Source organism: Manis pentadactyla, chromosome 11 (assembly GCF_030020395.1).
Source record: "Manis pentadactyla isolate mManPen7 chromosome 11, mManPen7.hap1, whole genome shotgun sequence".
Lineage (NCBI taxonomy): Eukaryota > Metazoa > Chordata > Mammalia > Pholidota > Manidae > Manis > Manis pentadactyla.
Window position 1 is genome coordinate 65,680,122 of NC_080029.1, and position 18,473 is coordinate 65,698,594.

General features: G+C 39.7%; 1 protein-coding gene across 11 annotated transcripts in view; it reads right to left on the reverse strand.

Moving 5' to 3' along the window:
• Positions 1–18,473, reverse strand: part of NPAS3 (neuronal PAS domain protein 3) — an 843,415-nt gene that overhangs the window by 413,258 nt on the left and 411,684 nt on the right. For 8 of the 11 annotated variants that reach the window (XM_036881327.2, XM_036881322.2, XM_036881329.2 and 5 more), the window contains one exon: positions 3,424–3,500. In XM_036881327.2, the coding sequence (XP_036737222.2) occupies positions 3,424–3,500 (77 nt within the window). Of the gene's footprint in view, positions 1–3,423; positions 3,507–18,473 lie in introns of all 11 variants that reach the window. The other 3 variants (XM_036881324.2, XM_036881330.2, XM_057488505.1) reach the window with 1 other exon arrangement.

The window sequence follows — 18,473 nt, forward strand, 5'->3', positions numbered from 1 at the left end:
GCTATTTAAGAGAAGATTACTTTCAGCTTCTCTCAGATAGGAGTATCATCAGACAGCTACTTACCAATCTAGAAAACCTGTGATCATTATTAACTCCTGCCATCCCCTAGCCTTTCACATCTAATCACCATGTGCCAACAATTTGATTGCAATTCCATACCTGCCTCTCCATTCATAGAGCCTCAATTCTGGAGATCTTCATTAGGATTCTTGGACTATTGCAGTAATTTCCAAAATGGTCTCTTTGTATCAACCTCTTACAACTCAAGGACTTCCTACACACTGTATTTTGATAAGTCTAGAAACAAACAAAATCCTTATCTTGTTGCTCTTTTGCATGAAAGCCTTTTCTGTGGGCTTATCAGTGGTTACAGAATCTAGACTTGGCTCATTTAGCCTGTCACAATTTGGCTCATACAAATTCCCCATATTCGCCTCTTATATGCTCCCCTATTCACGAGAAGTAGTCATCAAATAGAACATCTTAACAGTTCTGAAAAAAGATCTGTTATTACTTGCTCCCATGCCTTTGTGTTTGATGTCCTCTTTGATGGGAATATTCTCCCATTTTCTTTGCCTAATAAGCTCTTATTCATCAGTCAACAACTTTGAGGAGTCTTCTTTGATGCTTCACTCTTTTGTAGCCTGGTTCCTCTTTCCCCAAAAGATTGTGAGCTACTTATGGACAGCAGCCATGTGCCTATCACAGAAAATTCTGTATCCTTACTAAATATTTGAATTTTTCTTTGTAAGGCTGATGAACTGCGAGGTTGGAGACCATGCCTGCTTTGTTGATCACATAGGTTTTATCAGATATTTGCAAGTGATGGTAGGGTAGGACCTAGAGGGAAGAAATAATTCATCCCTGTCTCTATGAATCAGCCAGATGAAACCATGGACCCTCTGGAAGGGAAATATGGAAACCATCTTACCCTTGAAGACTAATGAAATAATCCTGAATGTGGTACAGACATGGGAACGAGAGTTCCCCTGCTAGGAGGGCATAAAACTAATTAAATAGCTTAGAGGGGGCCTTTCTTGTTCTTGCTACTTCCCAGTCCCTTCCTGCTCTTAATTCTACTAGTTCATTTAGAGGATTATATACGGCTCTTCTATTCCATAACCACTAGAATTAGGATCAAATGATAAGAAGTTCTAGTTTCTATGAACAATTTCAAGATGATCAAGCACAACCATGCTTGGATGCCTGCCTTTCTTGAAAGCATCTCTACCAAGCCATCTATACTTTCCCTTAAAGTCAAAGGCTTTGAAAATATTCCAAATGTGGACAGCCCTATTTAGAAGTTTTCTTGTATAAAAGTGATCTTTTTTTCTCTTCAATTTTCACCACTTCTTCTCTTCCACACTCTACAAAGTTACAAAGAATATATCTAATCCTTTTTTCACATGAGGCCTTCAGATATAGAGGACAGTAATGTCCCATGCATCTTCCATGCTAAACTTCACCAAGCCCTTTGCTGCTCCTCATGTAACATGACTTCTAGTCCATGCAACAGTCTAATTATTCTATTCCAAATGATGCCCAGCTTTGTTTCTCTTAAAGTGTATTGTCTAAGTTGGTGTGAATGAGCCAAAGAGCAGTAGAGCTCAGTAGCCTCATTCTAGATACTTTGTTCTCTCAATGATGCCTAATGTTGAACTGTCTTTTGGGATAGCCATTCTATACTATATTTTTGCATTAAGCTTATGTTCAATTCAAACTCCTAAGTTTTGTGTTTTAAATTAATTTAAAATCCTTGTATGTCCTAAGTCATCCTTCAGATGATAATAATCTGGGGTACTGTTTGAACCATTTATTTCATTGACTGCCTTATGCACTGGCTGCTTCACAATATAAACAGGAGTCATCCCGTATTGCATCAATCTAACAACAAATGCATGGCATGGCTCATACAAAACATATAAAGGAGATTCTGAACAAAGTCAATACAGCAAAGAGGGAAATAAAATCTGAAGATCAAGAAAAATATCTTTTCTGTATCCCTGAAATTAATCTACTGCAAAGGTAACTCAAAATTTTATATGCACAATAGAATAGCACTCCCAAGGTGTATGTCAAAGAAACATCCGTCATATGGGATTTTAACAGATACTAGTGGAGAAATGAGAAACATCAGATAAGCAAAAATAAACAAAAGGCTTTTTAAGGCTTTAAATTTATAAATGTGAATTGTGACATCTTAGGCTTAATGAAACACTGAAATTATCCAAAGGTTGTTAAGTTCCTAGACATAAATTCCTATAATAAATTCCTGGACTTCACCTTGAAGATCCTCACCTAGTAGGACTGTGTCCTTTGAACAAGTGTCACAGGTAATTTTGAAGCTACCAGCCATGGAACCACTGCTGAGAATCACTGGGACTCAACCAGGGGGATCTGATGACAGTTTTCTGGGATACTCACTTTCAGGAATAATATGCTAGACTCAATATTACATTTGATATCAAGAAAATGAAAGCACCATAGAGGCCTTAAAAAAAAAAACTCTGAATGGACAGGAACCTGTAGTTAACCTTTATTTTTACCCCTTAGTTTATCTAAGAAAGCATAGCCATCTTTTCCAAATAAGCTGCCTAAATATCTAAAACATGTCTATTTCTTTAATTCATTGTTGAAAAAAAGTATTTTACACAGTCAAAAAAAAAAAAGCTTTGGACATTTGGCCATGCCAACATTTATCCTGAAAGCAGAAACAATGTAGAACACCTATCCCTGGATGTGTGGCCCTGAGAGCAAAGTCTTAAGCCAAAAAAGAGTTTTGAGTAAGCAAGATGCTGAGTTTCGGGTGAGTCTTCTCTAGGACTAAATCACTGCCATTCCATCTGAGTAACCTTCACATTTGTTTGTCATGAGATTCATTGGCAAAATCTATTGTTATTATTTGTCTCCTTTACTTAAAAAATCCACTTTAAAATTTCATCCTGAGAAAGTCTGTAATTTGAGGAGGCCAACAGTAAGAATGGAAGCATTTAGGAAGACAAACTCAAGCAAAGAACAACTGAAATTTGGCAACACATAAAAATGTCACATTACTGTCACAACAACATTTTGCTTTTCCAGAAACAATATATAGCTCCAAAGACAGACACATATATCCACTTGCAAATGCAGCACACACAACCATTCTGGGAACAGCCAGCTACTATACATTGAGCATCAACTGAACAGTGCCATTCATCTCAACTATTACAGCACAAATAATACTTGCCCTCCCTTTCTCATTAATAGTCTCTCAAGGGATGGCTTTCTAAAAAGAAAAAAATAAATTCATAAGAATTTCACAATTCCAAGATAGAACAACAGTCACATACATAGCTGCAATAAAAAATGTTGTAATTATGACTAAATACATGGATTTTTTTAATAAAAGATAAGCAAGCTTCATTTTCATTTAAAGGTACCTGCAAAATGTGACTTCCCAAATGTGCTTCAAATACTTCAATAGCCAGTGCACTGGGGCTTCTCCTTCGTTGTGCACCTATAACTTAAAAAAAACAGAGAGAAAGAAAAGAAAGAAAGAAAAAATATTAAGCTGGAGCTTTGAGTCACACTTTCAACTTAATTTCTAATTGCATCACTAGCTAGTTACTGTATCAAAAAGATCTATCTGAAAGAAACAGCCCAGTGTTAATTTTGATTCTGATTTTTGCCTTATCAGAAGCAGAGCCTAGGTTGAATGTTTGACTCAGAACATCAGTGTCTCCAAACATTAAAAGCCATATCCAGATTCTTGGAATTTTTTTTTTTTCATTTTGGATTGTTTTTCCTGCACTGGAGCAAAAACATGAAGGTGTAAAGGTGTATATTCCTTTAAATTATTAAACTGTTTTTCTTCAGATTTAAAGCATATTTTTGAAGCATACACATACTGCCTTCCACCTCCTCCACCCCCCTCAGGAAACCTAAACTTTTCATATCCTCTAAGCTTGGAAAAAGCAAACAGAAAATATTTTTAGTGTTCTAATACAAAAGCTATCATAATTTAATAAGCACATGTCGAATAAGAGATTATTCTTAACTGTTTGCATTAGTGTTAAGTGTCTCAGGATAGCTAGATTTCATATTTACTGAAATTTTCCATGTAGCTATTCCTATAGGACCTACAAGAAGCCCAGGTGAACTCTCACCACATCAGTGTCCATTTTCTTATCTGAATACTCCTGTCCTCGTACAACTTAAGGTCAGTCCTTCTCTTCCTGGCGTAACCAACATGTGCTGCTTGCAGCCACCTGCTCTCAAGGAGTCCCACAATCCTCAACAAAAAGGAGCTTAATGCATGGTATTTATGGGTGCATAATTGTGGGTATTTTCTTCAGAATTTTTTTTTTTGCATGGGGTCACAGATTGCTTAAATCAGTTCCAGGTATTTTCCTTCTTTTAAAAGTTCTCAAAAAAAAAAAAAAAAGCTGTTCGCTTTACAGTAATTTATGAAGGAATATATTCAGATCTTTTCTTTATTTCCAACAAGGAAATTCCTCATGTCTTCTTGCTTTTCTTAAAAATTTTATTAAACCTCTACCCCATCAAACCTCGACACTACGAATTGAAAATAAAATCAAAGCTCCCTACTTCCTTACTTCTAAAAACACGTTCAGCTGGTTGACAAGAAGATTCCAGCAAAATGCTGCTGGGATAATTCTGCTTCGTTTCAGTTACTCAGTCAGTTGGATCCATAGCTTAGTAGGGATTATAATATAAATGTACTTATGATTATTGTGCTATGCAAAAGTAGGCAGTTTACCCCTGCAATTGTGAGTTACTGTCTGCAATGTCTGAAAGGCACTTTGAAAACAGCATGAGTGTTAAGTATCATTATTACTGGCAAGAGGAAATAAAGGAGCATTTTTTCAATGGGAAAATTTATAAAATATAATTGAAGAGTGATTATTATCAAAGAATATTCCAGCTGGGAGGGATCTTAGAGATTTCTAGTCAAACTTCCTCACTTCCTTACTTCAGAAAAGAAACACACAGCTAATAATCTTAAAATAAAAAAATCAGTTTTCTATCCTAAGAGTAATTTTTACTGTAAATGTAGACATAAGATTTAAAATTTAATATTCAGATGTACTTAAGACAGCACCACTGTGTGTGTGTGAGTGTGTGTGCGTGGTTCTGATTAATTTCCTATTCTAACATGCACATTACTCCCTTCAAAACTCCTTTGGCATTTTTGATAATGCAGCTGTCTTGCTGAATACTGTTTTCAGTTTCTAGAGTGTTAATTGCACATTATGGTAGCTTGGTGTGAATGATCCCACATGAATAAAATCTGCAGTCTTTTTTTTTTTTTTTAAAGATTGTTAGGGGGGTAGCTTTGGGAAGGAGGAGGAGGTGTTGAAAAACTTCAAAAGCGTCCACTCTGTTTCTGAGGCAGTAATTAGGATCCAGAAAGCTCTTTATTAATAGTTCATAATTTGGGGGCTTTTTAGGGCTTCCAGTTATGAAGTTCAAAATAAACTATTTCACCTCACAGTAGACATGGACTGATTTTAGGGAACACAGACTATTCTAACAAAGAACTGGACTGAGAGAAGGCCAGGAGAGCAATGGCCACCAGACTATAGATGGACCCAAACACATCACAGGAAAGGTAAGGAGTGTGCCTCGTTCCTAAAAGGCCCAAAAGGCAAGTTCCAGTTACACAGAGAGCAGCCCAAATGCCTGCTCCAACTACAGGAACAGCTGCCTTCCGGCGGGAGCTGCAGGGTTTATTCAGGCCTGGCAGGGGCTGGTCTTTCTTCTCCTGCCTTTCTCTCACTTTGGACCCATGCTGTTCTCTAAGTAAATGTTGCAAATGCACAGGAATTTTATTTTTAAAAGTATGAGTAGCCTGGGGATCCTACATGTCTCCATCAGGCATTATATTGATAAATCCCACCTGCATGGGGGTTATTCTTTGTTCTTCAAATCCCCTAGAAACCTGAGTGTGCATCTCAGTACTTGCCAGTGTAACACACAAGTCTCCTGTAAGTGGTTTCATGCTACACTATTCAATGGCATTTTTATGGCAGTGGAACTTCTCTTGATTTATATGTTTTGCACTTATGCAGGTGATGTGGGGTTGTAATGACAGTTCCTAATTTTACAACCAACATAAATATGTTAAACAGGAGCCCATTATGCCCCTGGTAGAAACCCAGCTCTGACTCTAGCATTATCGGTAAGTGAATAGACGTTAAATATGTACTTCTTATCTTATACTTTTTATCCTATCACATTTGGCATCTTGAGAATTCAGATAATAATCTGATAAATCAAAAACAATGCAAATAGTTGTTTTGTTCCTCTATGCTAATCTCATTGTGTTTATAAAGTATCATCGACGCCTCAAGAAAAAGTAGTTATTTCCTCAATGAGGTCCATCATTCTCAGAAAAGCAATACATTGCTTATGAAGCTCTCTCAGAGTTTTTTGTTTTATTTTGGACTGACAATTTCTAAAACCATTTGGTATCCTGGACAACCATGTACACTTTTAATTGCTAAATAGGTCACTGTTTTGTCTAATCTATTGACATTTCACTTATCTGTTCAATTAAAAGACACTACTTTTTGAAATTTAAAGAATGCTACTAAGTTAACCAAAAATGTATGCAGCATATTGCTAAATAAGTGGAACATGTAATCTCTTATCTGTGAAGATTATGTCCCTAACTCGCTGACAGTGAGATTGGAGAACTGTGTAAGTTGAATAGTTTATACAAACTGTAAAAGAATAAAACTCAAACCATAGAAATACAGTAATTCAACCCCAAATTCAACATTTACTGAGTGCCTACTTGCTGTAGAAAATTGCCAGCTACTATAAGATAACAGTGTTATAAAAACCTAATAAACAGTCCAAAATTTAAAGCAATTTAAAACAAACCTAGGCCTATTTTTGTCAACTATCACCACACACCACAACACTATTATCTCATATTTTGCAAGGGCTAAAAAATAAGACAACTAGAATTTTCAGAGACCCTAAGTGGAAGAGACATATAGGGAAAAGGATTTTAAAAAACAACTACAGAAATTCTGATTGTCTCAGATATTTAAAATGACAACGAATCATTAGGACTGGGCATTTGGCCTTTCTCTCATTAAAAAATGGAAGACACAGAAGGAAACCACAATCTTAAAAATTAGTTTTGTCCCTCAACAACGTTGGCAAAAATGTCCTCATGTAGATTCTTCTGCATACCCTGGTGAGGCGCTCTTTGAGCATTAATTCACTGCGGTGAGAGGCAATCCCTCTTTGGGGAAACATACCGCACACCACCCGTCATATTCCTCACCAGTGCTGCTCTCCTCTGGGGACGCACAGATGCCAGGAAGGCTGAGGATCAGTGCTCAGTGGGAGTCTGACCTATTCAGCCGAAAGGTCAGCTTGCCACAGAAGAACCCATTACAAAGCAGAAACAGGACAGCTCAGTGGGTGCACACACTGAAAGGGGGAAAAGTCATGAGCCCTACTTGCCTTGTGTCCCGAATTGCCCTTTTCCTTGCCAGCTTTCCCCACCCCCACTTCCCGAGAAGGTGGAGCTGCCCCAGCTCCTCACCAGCACAGCTCTCAGTGGGGAGGCAGACCGCAGGCAGGGACACAGAAAGGGCTCCTATGCAAGGGGTCACCTGAAAAAGATACTCTAAAGTGAAGATGAACATGGCATTGTGAGGTAGGCTGCCAAGGGGTTGTTTTGTTAGGAAAAAGTGGTCATTGGCAGGTAGGGCAGACCACTTCGGGGAGATTTTCTCCTGTGTGCCCGCCACAAGGGGGGTGGTCTGGCAGTGGAGGTGATGCATTCTGGAAGTTCCGAGGTAGTATATCAATAGTGGGACCATCCACCTAGGAAAGGCCAGCTTCATGACAGCATGGCTGCTCTCTGAATCTGCCACCCGAGGGGCAAGGCTCAGTTCCCACACTGAGCTTGGGGGAGGGGAGGACTCAAGGGCATGCTTAATGGAAGCCCCGACATCACTCCCTGGGCTTCAGTACTTGGGCTAAAGCAAAGTCAGGGTCTGGGAAAGAAATGGAGTATAGAATGCTTAATGAGCCTTTCCATGGCTACAGGAGAAAAGAAAAGGGATTTCCCTTGAAGAATCTCAATTAGCCTTCCTTAGCGTAGGGCAAGGGAAGCCAGGGAGGGTTTTCCCAGGGGCCTCAAAAGTTTATAAGGACTGTGTGTGTGTGTGTGTGTGTGTGTGTGTGTGTGTGTGTGTGTGTGTGTGTTTCCTTATCAAAATAAAAATTTGTTTTTTTAAAATGGGATCAAATTTTCTTTCTGAAACTAGTGCTTACAGCTCTGCCTACTGCCCATATCACAATTTACATCCTTTCAACCCTAAACACCTCATTATTTTGTATGCCTTAGACACTGAGGGCATTTCAGGTTGGGCTGGAGATGAAACATTGGAAAAATTCATGCTAGGTACCAACTTAACCCATCAGGCCACTATAACTGAAACTCTGTTGTTGCAAGCATGACAATTGGAGTTTTCATTCAATATATCATGTACGTATCTGAAAACAAATCATCACAATGCTTTTTCAATGAACTTTCACAAAGATTAGTTTTTTGCCATTTAAAATATAGGATAGGCAATGATCAGAGAAATGGGAAGAAGCATTATAATCATATAACACAAGAGAGAAAACCTCCTGCATTCTGGAATAGTACAGTTTGGGTTTATTTTAAATTCATATATAGTAGAATTTTAAATATTGAAAACTACATCTTCATAATCCATATCCCAGAATCTATTAACACTTTATATTACCAATGTAGACAAAAAAAGACATATTTAATCCAATAAAATAATTGAAATTCTAAGAAGTCTTATGCTATTCAAAAATTCTTTGATATAACATATATTTAAATTTCTATCACGATTTAAGAATGGATTGAATGCACTAGGGAAAAGCATTTGGGACAATATGACTGTGAAAATATTAATACTCACAAATGAACTGCTGATTGAGAAAAAGAAACCATGTCTGCTTTTCACAAAAAAGCGTATCTGTGTGGCTTCAACTAGCAAGAGCTAAGGGGAAAACATGCAACATTCAAAAGATCTGTTTAGCTGAGGGTTTATCATGCACTCCTTATCTTTTGAAGAACTAAATAGTATTCATATAATTTTTGAAAACATTTTATAATTTTTTACATCAAAATGGCAGTCATTAAAAAGTGAAATATCACTCAAGTATTATCGTATACTAAATTGACAATTTTTTTGTGGGTATTTGGTTAGCAACAAACTACAGGGACTTCTATTTAGTACAATGTTTCCATTTTAAAGACTCCTTTTGCCCACCCTACCTTTCTTTTGAAGGAAATAAGTTTCTAGCTACTGAAGCAAACATTTCTCTCCATCCTTAACTGTGGAAAGGTGCAAATAGCCTCTCTCTGGCAGTCAGGTAGTTCCTATAGGAACTAGTACACGTCCCTTATATTGGGCACATACAGAGTGATTAACATTCTTCATATGAGAACTCAAACTTCCCCTTGACAATGAAATTCTTAAGACAGTGGGTTAAGCTCTATTTGGAGTGACAGCACCTGAGGGAATGATGGAGCCCTGACAGTCAACATCTCTTAGACAGAAAGCTCAGGAAAATGCAGGCATGATCTGCAGCCTGGGCTGAAGGTTAGGGAGTAGGGTACATGAGGGGAATCCTCAAGAGATGCAAGGAGGGCTAGGAGGTGGAGAGCTCGTCCTCAGGCGGGACTAATAGACAAGGAAATGCTTGTTACAAATCCAAAGAGGACTTTCTAAAAATGTAATCATTAGATAGGTATTACTAATCATCTACATTCTTAATCATTTCAAAATAACAATGTCTATAAAAAGAGGGTGCTTTTTAAGGCATGAAGAGCAACAACAGCTTAAAAGATACCCTAGTCATTTCTGAAGGTGTTTCTTGGCTTAAGGAACTTGATGCTAGAGAGATTGCTTTTGGATGTAAAATTTAAAGTTATTATTTATTCCCTTTACACAGGAAAAGGAATAGAGTTCTTTTTCTTCACAAAATAAAGGTAGAAAAGTTGAAAGTGACAGAGACTATCTAAAAGGTGAATTCCTGTCTCCGGAATCCCAGCATATGGGATATAGTGGTTTGCACCCTCTGTCTGAGGAAGTTTTAAGAGTGAGGTGGTTATAAAGTGACTTAAAATGAAGACTGTAGAATAGGAGAATCTTCAGGTGACAGGGAGTCCTGATTTTTATCTAACATGAACTCAGCAAGAAGACAGAAACTAATTAATCCTGGCTCCAGGGCTGCAGCAATAAACACATATTGGGCCCAACTACGTAGAAGGTGCTCTGCTGGGCACTCGGAACACACAGTCACCGAGAGGCAGCCTGCTGGGTGAGACAGGCCTGTGGGCGGACGGTCCAGGGGCCACAGAGGGTGGCAGCACCGGCCCAGGCTCCAAGGCTGAATGCGTGCCTGATGCAGGAAGGCACTCTGCTTTCTGAGCACAGTCTGCAGGCTATAGTCATGAGCCTCTTTTTGCTCCGGTTCTTGTTCTTGTTTAAATTCCTCTTCTCCCACCAACCACTCTCCTCTACAAATCACCTACCTATTCTGTGTATGTCAGGAAGGAATACTGCAAATTCTCACGAATTAAGCACAACATAGACACGGAGTGCCCTCTGACCGCAGCTCTCAAAAGGAAAAACAGAGAGAACACATCCCATTTGGGATTTGAATGCAGCTCTAACTTTGCAAAGTTAAATGCTTGTCTTTTAATTGGTAGAAATGACCTCTCCCACTAATCTGCTGAAATTTTTTGGAGAGGTTGACATTTTTAATGGGGGTTAGATTTGGTATGCTCCCTCGGTAGGGGCCAAAAAGATAAGGAGTATTATACTTTCATTTTGAAATCTGTCTTAAAAGGCTCTCCGTTGAATGCTGTTATATTCCCGCCACCCCCTTCTAAGCCCAGCAGCACGCAGACTGCTTGTGAGTTGATCTGTCCGGGAGGAAGGCAGGAGAGATCATCACTGAGTCAGTACGGGTCTTTCAATGCTCGCTGGTAAAAGGAAGAGGCCCACATCTGCCATCCTCGGTTGTTTTTCAAGTCTGATTCAAAGCTTCATGTCATCACATTTGTAACATCGGCTACAAATCCTGAGGTAAGTCAGGCACAATCTCACGGCTGCCAGTCTAATACTCCAGCCATCCTCTGGGCTTTCCTAGGCCACTGATAGAACAGGAAGCTAAGAAATGTTGGCTGTACAAGAAGCGGCTTTTGCTTCTGTGGGAGAAAGAAGGCAGTGTCTCTTGCCCTCTCCCTCTTCTTTGTCCTATTCTTCCATTCATGTACTCAGGCATATTTATATTTTCTCTCTCACACTCAGCCCACTGTAGTGCTTAGCAGTATGTTAACTGACTTCCTTTCTGCTAAAAGAACAGTCAACACAAATAGACTCATGAAGCACTGGGATTTGGGCCCAAAGTGTGCAATGTTCTGCATGTAACAGTACCTGCTTGGTAAGTCACTCTGATCAATTTTCAAAGCTTAACCATCTCAGGCTATGGCATTACATTTATTTATCCAAAATTTAGCTGACTTACAATATGTAAGATATTAACCTCACTGACTTAGTTCCTAGAGATGCATGTAAGCAAGGTTCCCATTTCCATTTCTTTGTATTTCCTCAATATGTCAGCAGAAGAAAGCTAAAAGCAGCCATGCAAAATATGTGTTGAGCCTCTGCTTTATGCTGGGCAATGTGACAGAGGACATAAAAATGAGAAGGCACTGTCCTGATCCTCCAGTGATTGGAGTCCAGTGGGGAGACTGACATGTAAGCAAATCAATAAAATGAGATAAATTAACTCTCAACTCAGGATGGGGGCAGGGAGGGTGGCTGCAGGATAGGCCTCAGAATAGGGGTACTATAGGGACTGGGGTATGAGGGCGAGGCCATAAGACAGTGAATTGTGACATCGAGACCCTCAGATCCACTGAGCTCACTTACATACTGTGGTGGTCAGACGTGAAGGCGAGGTCAAATTCCCACTGACACAGCTACACACAGCAAGGTCCCAGGCTCATCGTCTTGCCTGCTCCATGGTGCTTTTCTATATGCTGCAACACGAGTGGGTTGCCACACCCCACAGACACTCGCCGGCTGGGTCCCCCCACTGCTACAGCAGCTTCCTGGGGCTCAATACCACAGCTGGACCTGATCATACCCAGGTGCACTGAGGATCACTTGGCTCTGTCTGAAAATCCTAGCTTTATGATTCAACCTCCTGCACTACTTAAACACCACTACTTGCATCAAGGCCCTTGAAGGACACACCTACACCATGGCATCAGCTTGGTATCGTGTGAGGCAACTTGGTTATCAAATGCATTGTCATTCACCTCAGAGACTATCTAAAAGGGACAATCATGCCCCAGGCCCGTTATTGTAAAATGTCTGATTCTTGGCCAGGTGGCTTCCTGCCCTTCACTCACAGGGAGAGTCCATGGGAGGACTCAACATTACTGGGAGACAGTTGTGACAAAACACGTGGGTTTTGGAGTCAGGCTGACCAAGTTTTAAGTCCTCCATTTGTCTCTAGTAAGCTGGGAGGTATTAGACGAGTCAGGCTCTGTGGACCTCAATTTCTCATTCTGTCCAAAGGGTTAATGCCTTATAGAGCTGCTGTAAGGACATGAACCATCCCCTGCCCTGTTTTAATTTCCCCGGAGAACTTACTCACCTATTGTCTCTCTCCTCCACTAGCAGGCTGCCTTCACATGCTGGAGGAATCACTCTGTGCAATGCTGAAACCCTAGCAGTTTGAACAGGGCCCAGAAGGGGGACAATAAATGTGTGTGAATAAATGAACTCTGATTATACAGCACAGTGACTAGCCCTTGGGAGGTGCTCAGCACACGTCAGCTCTCTCCTCGTTATGAAAAGCACCGGCTGGGCCAAAGATGACTTTTCTCAATCACTGTCTTTATCCCAATGTTAACAGGAATATCAGGTCTATTTTTGCTAAATATTAGTAATATTTAAAAATTATTTCCCAAAATATCAGGAGTATTTTGTCCCTAGTTTCTGCCCTTCCTACAGCATGTTATCAAATCTACAACATCACCACAAACTCTGTGAGCCAACTGCAATCAGGGCTTCAAACCAGTGCAAACATTTCACACATATTTGGGCAAAGAGCCAGCAATTCACTGAGTGTCAGCAACTGCCCACTGAATTTTCTTTTGAAGTAGTCACTCATACCCTATTCCAGCAGTGATTGGCATTTGTTGTAAGATGCCGAATGCCTCAGACAGCTTGATTAGGTAAATGTGCACAGCCACCACCACTGGAAACCAAAATCAGCTCTTACAACCCACCATATTCCTTCTGATTTCATAAAAACAAAGCCCACCCAACTACCAATGGTAACTGAGCAGAGCTAGGTCTTGCTTATGTTAGCAAATCAAGGTCTGTATCACCATTGCCATCTGCCTCTTGGGGACCTACAGAAGTCATGATTCCAGCAGAGTTGGAAACTAAATAAGAAAGATGAGTACTATTTCGAGTATAGAGATTAGTAAACAGGCTGACAAGTCTGTCAGACCTACAGTTAAGAGCAACACACCCAGCTATACTCTTCACACTCACCACCACCATCACCACCATGAAACATATCAAGGAGAAAAAATGTAATTTGAAGACCTATTACTTGAATTCAAAGCTCAGCTTAAGCTTCCTTCTATCAAAGGTTCTTAACATGTTTCTTTCTTTGAATAACAGAGCTGTTGAAGCAAACCCTCCTCCTAAGTCTATATTCAAACACAAGTTTGCATATACAATTTAAAAAAATCCCATAGAGCTTCTGCAACTCATTCCCAGACCTCAGGACAAGAACTCATGCTTTAGGCAAGAACCAGGCATCCACATATACCCTGTACCAGCCTGGCACTTAGTGGGCCTGAACAAATGATTCCTTTAATGAATAAGTTATTAAATGGACACTCGAATGAATGAATGCAAGGAAGTCAGTCAAGAGAGAACACACAAGTAAACAGACACTGGTATTCCATGTGGGACTGTGAGACCGAGCACAGCAGCCAGTTAGTCGGCTTATTCACAAAAATTGCTTTGTGGAATTATACACCACTCCACCCCTTCTAAACACAGACAGAGGGAGGGAAGGCAAAAAAAGATAATGAAGGTTTGCAAATGAAGTGGGTACAACTGTGCAATCCATCAACATTTTCTGAAAAAGAATCTGCATCACTTGCTAACAATCTGAACTGAGTAAGTGGACCAGCATTTGGATGAGAACGGACTTTGTCACTAGCCAGTCATTTTCATTTGTCTTCCAGCTGTCTTGCTTCTCTCTTCTGGGAAGCCACTAGTCTCTTCAGTGTAGTGGGTTCAGGTGTGGGAATTTATTAAACCATGCTCTAATGCATACTCCATGTTTATTCTTTTAATAAACACTTTTACTGAGTGTTTACTCTGTGCCAATTATTTTGCTGGTTGGAAAGGATACAATGCAATAATTCATCTCAATATTCATTGAGGGCCTACTGAGTGTCAGGAAGTTCTCTAGTGACAGGCCACAGAAGAGAGAACAAAGCAGACAAACATGTCTGCGTGGAGCTGACATTCCAGTGGGGAAGTCAGACAACAACAATAGTAATGCACACACATCTAACTAGGATAAGCAGAATGAAGAAAAATACAGGAAGAGGACAGAAGCGGCAGGGATTTCTGTATAATTTCTCTCCAACAATGTATCTGTGTGTAGAGGTATGAATAAAATGGAGTGATGTGTTGTCTAGGTGAAGGGAAGACAAAGTATAAAGGCCCTGAGATGGGAGCAGCTTATCAGATTCAGGAAATGCAAGGAGCTAGCATCTTCAAGGAACCTAGGGACTAGGGGGAGGGAAACATCAACTATAATAAAATACATAATGGTTTACTTGAAGGACTTCAAGAAAGGGAGCATCAAACTCCAGTAAAAATTCAAAGATGTAAAAGAGAGGAGGGTACTTGGGTTAGAAATGAGTAGAAATTTTTCAGGGACTGGAGTGTCTGAGAGGAATGGTTGAGGCAAACAGAAGAACATACACAATGGCCCAAAGTCAGCAAGACTTATGAGACCCATGTGTAAGGAAAGAATTACCACTCATAGGTTAAAGTCACAAGTGGCATTACAAACACTGTAAAGGTGTTTATATTTTATGCACAGTATCTGTTTGTAGAGCTTGAGTAGGAGTGGCACATGAGCACATGTGCATATTATACCAACAGGGCAGTAGTGTACAGGGTAGAATTGTGTTTGGAGGAAAGATGAAAATGTGGCTATTTCACAGTCTAAGCAAGAAATAATGAAGAACCAGTCCTGGTAAATAAGTTAGAAAGACTGTAGAGAGGAGTTTGGTTCTAAAGGTGTTTAGAAAGTAGGATTGTTTGACTATTTAGGGAAAAGGAAGAGACTAATATGAATTCCAGGTGTTTGGGTTAACATAAATATAGATTATTTAATCATTCCCTGAAATAGGATATTTAGAAGGGAAGGTGGTTTTAAGGATAAGATGGGATGTTGAACTTGAGGTGTATTTAGGACAGGCCTTCTCAGATGAGATGTACCATATACTTGAGGCTGTGGTTGAGGTGTGGCAGTGATGAGGACTGGCTGCAAGTTATTAGCATATAGGTAGGCTTAGAAGCTACAGGTGAGCAGAATTAGAGGAGGGCTGGGGACCAGCCTGGGGACCAGCTGCATTTATAGAAAGGAAGGGGAAACAAATAGCCTTATTAAAAAATGGGTAGAAAACCTGAAGAGACATTTTTCCAAAGAAGAAATACACATGGCTAACAAGCACATGAAAAGATGCTCTACATTACTAAACATCAGGGAAATGCAAATCAAAATCACAATGAGAGATCACCTTATACCAGTTAGAGTGGCCACTATCCAAAAGACAAGAAATAACAAGTGTTGGCAAGGATGTGGAGAAAAGGGAACCCTCCTACATTGTTGGTGGGAATGTAAATTGGTGCAGCCAGTGTGGAAAGCAGTATGGACGTTCCTCAAGAAATTAAAAACAGAAATACCATACAACCTAGCGATTCCACTTCTAAGAATTTACCTGAAGAAAACAAAAATCCTCGATTCAAAAAGATATAGGCACCCCTTTGTTTATCACACCTTATTTACAATAGCCAAGTAACAGAAGCAACCTGTGTCCATCAAGATACGAATGGATAAAGGAGATGTGGTACATATACATAATGGAATGTTATTCAGCCATAAAAAAGAGAAATCCTTCCATTTTCAACAACATGGATGGACCTAGAGGGTATTGTTCTAAGTGAAATAAGCCAGGCAAAGAAAGACAAATACCATACTATTTCATTTATTTGTGGAATATAAAAACTAACCAAAGCAATCACAATAGCAGTAGCCTCATAGACACTGAGAAGTGACTAGTAGCTACAATGGCCGAGAGGGATAAAGGGACACAGGTATTCACAATCACAATATAAGTTGGTCATGGGGATGGTAGTACAGCATGGAGAATACAGTCAATGATTCTGTAACATCTTCCTGTGTTGACAGACAGTAAATGCACTGGTAGAGGGGAGGGTTTAATAATATGGGTAACTGTTGAACCACTATGTTGTATACTTGAAACTAATCTAAGATTATATATCAATGATACTTCAATTAAAAAAAAGAAAGAAAATTAATGGAATTTATTGAAAAACAAAACAAAAACAAAAAAAGCAAGAAAGGGGAGCCTGCAAAGAGCCTAAGAATGAACAGCCGGAAGAGTAGGCGTTGGATACAGAGGTGATGGTGTCCTGCGAAGGACAGAACATCTGCAGGGTAACTCACCAAGTGTGTCTAATGTCATAGCAGAGGCCTGAAGACCATGGGCATAGGGGCGTTGCTGTCAAGGAGCAAATGAGAGGTGAATGACAACCATCAGGTACACATTTTAAATTTCTTTACTAGAAATTTGGAAACAACAGAAAAGAGAATGAGGGATGAAAGCTGGGAAAAGAAGAGAAGTGGGAAAACACCCAGGGTGGAGAGGATGTTTATACCCTGAGAGGAAGAAGCAACAGCCATGAGATATAGAAAGATGGAAACCCTCAAAAGAAGCCACAAAATTGTCCAGAGTTTAGTAAAACTGAAAAATGGGTAACATATAATCTTTTCAAAAATTCAGTATTTACTATAACCTGAATATACAAAAATGATGCCAATGGCATGGTGGCCCATCCAGCCCATAGGACCTCAGCTTCAGAACAGGTCCTTGTAGGTGACGGTCAAACAATGTAATGATCTAATCCATGTGCAGAAGTCTATTTCCAAAGGGAAAGCTGCTAAATACTTCTAAATCAAGCCACCACTGTCCTCCTGAAACCTCCATCCTTTGTCCTCTGCTGCGGTGTCCCTACCCTGCTGGCACGGCAGGCTTATCGTTTCAGAGCAGCCTCGCTCCTCCTTGGTTTTCCCCACTGTGTAACAGGGAAATCCAGCATTCTTCTGTAAGACCCCAGTGTCCTCTGCTGGAGTGCCTTTCCTGCCAGTTTCATAAAAACATGAAACTATATTAATGGGTTTACAGAGATGCAACATACTATAAAAAGTGCAAGACCTCACTTTTGTATGACATTATTTTAAGGCTCACCCCACACTACCAATACTGTCTCTCACTTCACTAAACAAAAATGCTCTTATCTGACCAGTCTCCAATCTCTCTGTCTTGCATTTTTTGTCATGGCAAAAGTTTTTGAAGTGTCATAAATAGAGCAGTTACCAAGAATTGCTTTTGGAGTTCCAAAAACTCTTAGATCACAAAGGCAGTAAGTACTTCTTCCTTGTAGCTAAGATTTGTCAAGTACCCACAGGCAAGTACTGCAACAGATTATTAATATACCCATGTGTGAACTCAAGGAATATTAAGTAATCACAGAAAACACTAAAACCTGTTATTTGTTGGAAAAAGCAACTGTAAAGGTAGAGAAGAACCTCCTATCCATCCCTCCTGCATTATTTAATGAATTTTGATTAAACCAATAAAGAAAGCAGCCAAGAACTGCTATGTCTCAGGAGAGAAGGCCTTGTTTCTCAAGAAATATTCCTTACAGAAAGCAGGTGCCTCACCTTAGTGAGGTTGAATTTTCTAAGTGGCAAGAGAGGAAGACAATTTTCCCTGGAATTCAAAAATATTGTTTAAACAATCTGCCTCAGAAGAAGAAAATACTAAATGCATTTCTTCCTCTAGCTCCCCTTGGCTCTTCTCTGTCTTGTTCCCCTCGAAGACAGTTCATTCTGGGCCTTTCAGAACCTGATAGGAACTCTCTGGTCACTTTTCTTTTCGTGGGCCAACTTCGCTTTTATTCATTTGCACCATTACTGTCAGCTCTTTTTTTCTTCCTAATTTAAATCATAGTTGAGAGTAAGAACAAGCTTTATATATCATCTTCAGAAG